This window comes from Aplysia californica, unplaced genomic scaffold (assembly GCF_000002075.1).
Source record: "Aplysia californica isolate F4 #8 unplaced genomic scaffold, AplCal3.0 scaffold00432, whole genome shotgun sequence".
Taxonomy (NCBI): Eukaryota; Metazoa; Mollusca; class Gastropoda; order Aplysiida; family Aplysiidae; genus Aplysia; species Aplysia californica.
The window spans coordinates 382,070-388,984 of NW_004797702.1; the positions used below are offsets into that span (position 1 = coordinate 382,070).

At 42.7% G+C, this 6,915-nt stretch overlaps 1 protein-coding gene across 1 annotated transcript in view; it reads left to right on the forward strand.

Annotated features, from left to right (window-relative positions):
* Positions 1-6,550, forward strand: part of LOC101848989 (RPA-related protein RADX) — a gene marked incomplete at its 5' end in the record, with an annotated part of 20,752 nt that extends 14,202 nt beyond the window's left edge. Inside the window, 5 exon segments of the mRNA XM_013086064.1 lie at positions 871-1,005; positions 1,417-1,602; positions 2,031-2,149; positions 4,394-4,668; positions 6,186-6,550. Coding sequence (XP_012941518.1) covers positions 871-1,005; positions 1,417-1,602; positions 2,031-2,149; positions 4,394-4,668; positions 6,186-6,550 — 1,080 coding nt within the window.
* Between the last annotated feature and the right edge of the window lie 365 nt (positions 6,551-6,915).

Genomic DNA, 6,915 nt, shown 5'->3' on the forward strand with positions numbered 1-6,915 from the left:
CCCACACACACACCTCTTTCATGCTTTTTGTTGAAAAGTTTTTGTGTCTCGAAAAGTTGGCATTTGTGGAAACTTCCGGCATCTACAGGAGGGGTGGTGGTAAAAAAAATTAGAAACTGCAATAAAGGGTGAGGGAAAGAGTTGCGAAGTGGTCTACCTTGATAGTTTGCAGGTTCGGGGATGCAAGGCGTTCGCCCGATGTTGTGTACTTGAGAAAGGCACTTTACACAAATTTTCTTCACTTCACCCAGGTGGGAATGGATACCCAGCCATAGACAGCGAAAGATCTTGTCAGTGTGTTAGTGTTTTAGCGCCTATAAATGGCCGCTTGCACTCTATGCTTCCCAGAAAGTTGAGGTTATTTCAGAATGCTCTCAGGTCTGCTGGGGTAATAGTATAGATTGTGAAGCGCACAGAACTTGCTGTTGAGCGGGGATTTGCACTATACAAATGCTATCTCTGCGGTTCCACCAGACAGGGTCGAGATCCTGAAATTTCTCTCTGGCCAGCTGATTGAGGAGGAAGATAGGAAGGCAGAGGCCAGTACTGCTGTGGAGAGGATGATGCTTTTGGGAATACAAAAAAGGAAGCGGAAAATCTGTCATCCTTGCTGGAAAGAACAGAAGAATGTTCAACCAGATATGCACTGACACAATCTGTGGAAAAACCCTTGGCGACATTTTGGAGAGAACAACGGAGCACCAATGGACATGTCTGGAATGCAGAGATCTATCTATCTATTATTATTATATTATTATTATTATTATTATTATTATTATAATTATTATTATTATTATGATTATTATAGTTCTTGATGTCTGATATATGCACTGAGGTAGTCATCCTCTGGATGTGTTTGGTTTTCTTCAGATAGATCTGTTCATGAGCTTGAGACCCGGCCAGTGCATTCTGTGTCGTCACATGCTGACCTGTCAGAAGTTATCTTCACTGACAGGCTCTCGACAGAAGAGGCATGGGTGGCTCTCCACCACCACAAACTCGTGGGTAAGTATAGATTTGTCAGTTTTTTCCCGTTTGACGATCAGCATAAACTGGTGGATGTGTAGAGAAAGGAGGAAGAAGAAAACTTCACAAGTTTAGTTTCGTTCAGTGCAAGGCTTGTTTGGTATGTATACAGCTTGGGGCTGCATTTGTTGTACCTGCATTATTTTCTATTTTGGAAGAAACACATTTCTTCTATATGTAAATTTGTATTAATTGTTTAGTGCATGACTTACTTTTTAAATGAATGTAACTTAATACAGTGTGTTATTATTGCTGCTAATATTATTATTGTGTTGTTTTTATTATTATCATTATTAATTATTAGTATATTTATTATTATTATTTTAACAATTATTATTATTATTTTATTTAAATATTTTTTATAATGTTGTTCCCCATCCACCACCGCAGATTTACAGATTCGAACCCAGTGATCTCAGTAACCTCCCCAAGCCATTCAATACTGAAGCACGTGGCCTGTTCCCGCCCGTCACTCACAAGGCCGGGGGAAAGAGGTGGCAGCAGGATGGGGGGTTCTTCCTCTACCCTCCATTCCCTCAGTCTGTGCGCGATGTGCTCAGGACAATGTCGTCAAAGGTATTTTATTCCTCTTTGATTTCGGATGTCAGGATTGGCCATCTGAGGGTTCTCCCCCCCCTTTCTTTTTTGCAGGTTTTTATTCTGTCAGTAAGTCATGAGAACGATGTGGTCAAGGTGTAATCTGTAGCATCTGAGAACAGCACAAGACCAATGACACTGGGTCACTTGAGTTGGTAGGGTTTTAAATGAAGTCCAACCTTAAAGAATAATTATTCTGACAGATTTGTGTAATATTCTGTTGTTCTGATTTAATAGAATATCTGTTACTGGTAAAAAATATGACTCTTTTTCTTCACTGGCTCCTTCTCCTCCTCCTCTTCTTCCTCCTCTTCTTCCTCCTCCTCCTCCTCCTCCTCCTCCTCCTCCTCCTCCTCTCATTATCATTATCATTATGGTTTAATGCTTTGTTCGAATGTTTTTGCCAGTTGGTTCCCAGCATACTCTGGGGAAAAACGTTTGGAGAGATGACGTGGGGGGAATGCCGCCAGATGGCACTGATGGTCAAGCTTGTCTCAGTGGACTTTGTGTGCACACATGCTGCCAGGTACTTAACATTATAGGCCTGATTTTCTCTCTTGCTGTCTAGTATTTTTGTAAACAATGTGTTACATTCTATGCTGATATCAAAGTTGTTGCAGCTTTGTTTTAAATAATTGTTCAGCTGTCAATGATGTTGCTATTGAACTGGAATGACACTTCCGTGCACTGAATGAAATTAAGTACCACAGTGGAGATCGTTACAAATAGAAATCTGCAATACGGCCAGGTTTTCTTTAGTTTAGCTGCATTTTCCGTTTAGAAAGGTTGCTCAAATAGAAGAAGAAAAATTGGGGATTTTACTTTCTTTTGGCTGACCGCTTTTAAAAAATGATTCCCATGAGGACATTTAGGGAAGAATGATGAGGTTAGATCCTATTTTTCCTCATTCCCACAAGGACATTTGGTTAACAATGATGAAATTAAGTACCATTTTTACTGTTCCTCATGAGGAAACTTGTTAAATAATGGCTTGTGCCATACATATATTCAGAATGCACAACATCACACCAGTATACACTTGCCATTGCTTGTCACTACTGTGCAGCAACTTGTTTGTGAGCTGGCGTTATCATGTCTTGCTCAAGGGCACACTTTGGTAACCAGCCAACTAAGTGCTATGTCACCAACATATATATGCTTGACGTGATTTTATTGTGAATCTGGGCCCACGAACCATTTGGCCCGTGAAATGATGATATGGAGGGAATGCCACCAGTCAGATGGTGGTAATAGTTGAGCTTGTCTCTGTGGAATGAAAGGTGTACATTTAACACTGTCAGGCTTGTTAACACACACTTGCATACAATTTTACTTTTAGTATAGGCAGGTTGGTTAACACACACAAGAGTGTACATTTTATGAAGGCATGCTTGTTAGTTCTCATAAGAGTGTTCTTTTTATAAGGCATACTTGTTAGTTCTCACAAGAATGTACATTTAATACAGGCAGGCTGGTTTACACACATGCATGTACATTTAATACAATCAAACCTGTGTAAGACGGCCACCCATTGTCAAGGAGAAAAATGGCCGTATAAGACAGGTGGTCGTCTTAGGCAGGACTGATCAAGATGAAGAAAACAAACTATTCCCATCCGAGGTCCCAATCGAAAGTAGCCGCATTGCTGTTGTTTTTGTTTTTGTTGGTTTGTATTTTGTTTGTAATTTTTATTTTGTTGCTGATTTTGCGTAAGGGTGACAATAAATCGAAATGTATCAGACGAGGAAGACCGAGTGCCATGTTAAAACAAACTCATGAGTCGCCACCACTCGGAGAACGAGCAACGCTTCTGTCACGGGTTCATGTTGACGTCCATTGTTACTTTGTTACAGACTGAGTAAACAGTGACCACTCATCTCACTTACAATTTGTGTATGAGTTCTGGGTGGGGCTTAAGGGTTATGAGGGATCACACGCTAACCTCACCAGTATAAGTATACTTACGACCTTAGAGCATGCATAAAAATAACATTGAGTGTGTATCTAGCTTACAACTATTATTGTTTATATTGCTGCTCATTTATATTATGCATGTGATTGTAAGCCTACGTGTGTGGGTGTGTGGGTGTGTGGGTGTGTGTATACAGGTGGTGAAACACCAAACCAATGTGTCAGGATCTGGACAATAAAGATGTATCTTGTCTTATCTTATCAGCTGAAAATTGGTAGCCTACTTATTGGTCAACAGTGGGAGGGTCCTACGCAACATGATCGGTTGGAGGGACTACCTAACAATAACGACAGGTGATTGGATTATGACGGCTTGCCCACAACACCAGGGGCTAATGCACAGTTTATGACAAAACATAATGGAGTCACTAAGGTGACCGTCTAAGACAGGTGTTATTACTTGGTGTAATAGGGGTTGTGTGTTCAAATATGGCGGCCGCGTTGGACTGGTGCCCGTTTTACACAGTTAAATTATATAGAAAAAATGCAAGGGGGGAAATGGAAAGTGGCCGTTTGTACAGGTGGCCGTCTTATAGAGGTGGCTGTCAGGGCAGTTTCCACGGTACAGGCAGGCTGGTTTGCACACACACATGTAATTTAATACAGGCAGGCTGGTGTACACACACAAGTATGTACATTTAATACAGGCAGGCTGGTGTACACACACAAGTATGTACATTTAATACAGGCAGGCTTGTCAACACGCACGTGTGTGCTGACATTTTGTACTCATGGTGTTCAGTTGTGCTGTCTAGAAGTTGCTGTCAGTTTGTGCGTACTTCCTGTCTTGCCCATCCAGGCCTCTCCACATGGGACTCCGTAGTCAGGACAAAACAGCGGCCGGCCATGATGTCTCACAGCACACAGCTCTCTCTGCTAGCTCAACTGGCAGCCACAGTGGCCAGAACGTCACATCAGCTGGCAGCAGCAGCAGCAGCTGCAGCAGCAGCAGCAGCAGTAGTAGCCACCAGGCCACAGCTTCAGCCGGCCCAAGCCGTCCAGAGAAACAGGAGGAGGAATTTGGTACCCTGGACCTGCAGTGTATCTCTCAGCTGTGGCCGGTGGCTTCCTCCCGTACGTTTTTTTGTTGTTCTTGTTTTTACCCAACTTTGGTGAGGTCGCTTAATTTGTTTGAGGAAAGGGAAGCATGTTGGCACAAAAACTGTCAATTAGAGAAAGGAAAAAAGCAAAATGGACTGTAAGAAACAAAAAGGAAAGAAGCTGAATCTACCACTGGTGCCATCTACTTTACCAAACCACCTTCTCCACTTACGGGGCTAGTAAATGATACGCACAATCATTGATAAAGAGACTGATAGGAAATGTAGGCTACACCACTATGTAATTACTGCACCAGAAATAATATTACAAACTGATTGAAGATGACTGCGCAAAATTTAACCATTTACCCGTTTGTGCTAACATGCTTCTGTGGTGTAGTGATTAGACTCTTCGCTGTTGTACATGGAAGATGTAGGGTCAATCCCGTTTTGGGAAGTTTACTTTATGGAGCATGTCCATCTGTCTGCTGGCATACTGTATCCCTCTTCGCGCCAGATTGGCCCCGACAGACAGTCAGAATGACCAGCCTCCAAAACTGTCCAGGTTTTGTTGATGAAGGTGTTAACCTTTACAATTAATGAGATTGACTGGCAATTTGGTCTCCTTTGTGTGTCAAAGATTTGAGTCTGATTCTTGTTCCGTCTATTTGTTAGGATGTTGTACCTTGACAGGCAAGGAGGAAGCAGCTTGCCTCCTAAATGATGTGTAAATAATTAGTAAATGGGTAAATCTTGTGCAATCATTTTCAATCAGTTTGTAAGGTTATTTGTGGTATAGTAATCACATTGTACATTTTCTATCAGTCTCTTTATTGATGATTATGTGTTTCATTTTCTAGACCAGTAAGTTGAGAGGGTGGTTTGGTAGAGTTTGTTTTTAGTAAGTGTTTTACGGCACTTGCAACACAATAAAGTCATATAAGTACCGAAGATTAGAGGTGTTACAAGAGAGTAACAAACCCCAAAAAGAAGGAGGGGAGATAAAAACAATAGACGTTTGATAGGAAAGAAGAAGCAAACCATACCAGAGCACCCGCCAACCACCCATAGATGGTAGCAGTAGCACAGGTAGATTCAACAGCTTTCTTTGCTGTTTCTTACAACCTGTTTTGCTATTTTTTTCTTGCTCTAACGGACTTTTTTGTGCCAACATGCTTCCCTTTCCTCAAACAAAACCAGTGAGTTCAGGCTTGCAAAAAAATAATTCTACATCTTTGACACAAACAAATTGAGGTTCTCCCCCGCCCCTCCCTTCTCTCTCTCTCTCTCTCTGTCTCTCTCTCTGTCTCTCTCTCTCTCTCCCTCTCTCTCTCCCTTCCTCCATTTATCTCTTTCCTTTCCTTTCCCTCTCTCTCTCTTTCCTCGCTCCCTCTCTCTCTCTGAGTCTCTCTCTCTATCTCTCTCTCTCGCTCTCGCTGCTCTCACTGCTCTCTCTCTCTCACTCTCATTCTCTCTCACTCTCTCTCACTCCCCCGCCCCCTGTCTCCCTTACTCCCTCTCTCTCTGAATCTCTCTTTCTCTCTTTCTCAGGTACTCAGTCCAGGATGTGTAATGCTGTGAATGTCCGCTGGCAAGGCGTGCCTGGCAACAACTTCAGCATCATCAACAACAACAACGTGGTCCACCTCAACACCGTCAAGCCATGTGCCTTTGTCGCAGATGCCAGTTTGGACACCTTCTCTGATCTTCTGCTCGGGAATTACGACTCGGAACTGGGCCTGGCTGACTGTGCCGTCCGGCGTCTTTCCAGGGGTCAGGTGGATGCGTTGCGGTCAAGTGCCACACATCTGCTGGGCAGGGATTTCCTCCTTCTGGTGGACGTGTTCACGACAGAGGATAGGAGGCAGCTGGTGGTGCTGGGCAAGGCTTTTCCTCAACGCTCTTCTCCTTCGTAATATTAGGTTTGAGGGGGGGGGGGGGGGGGGGGGGAAGTACGCTAGCATCCGCATTTGTTTGCCATTTTTTTGTCCAAAAGTTGCCAAAAAAGTTGCCATTGATTTTCAAGCTTTTAACTAGCTGTGACGACGTAATACATGTATATTGATAGAGGTAACTTAATCTAAAGCACCAGAATTTCTTGTGCTCTGTTTTAAGCATCCAGAATATTATTTGTAGACACATCGAGTGTAAAAACGTGAGAAATAAAGGTTTCACAACAGAATGAAATCCGACCTAGAACAGCACACAAACAACCTTAAAAAGTAACAAATAAGGACGCCTGTCCACCTATCCGAAGATTGGCCGTTTTAACCCTAAACGT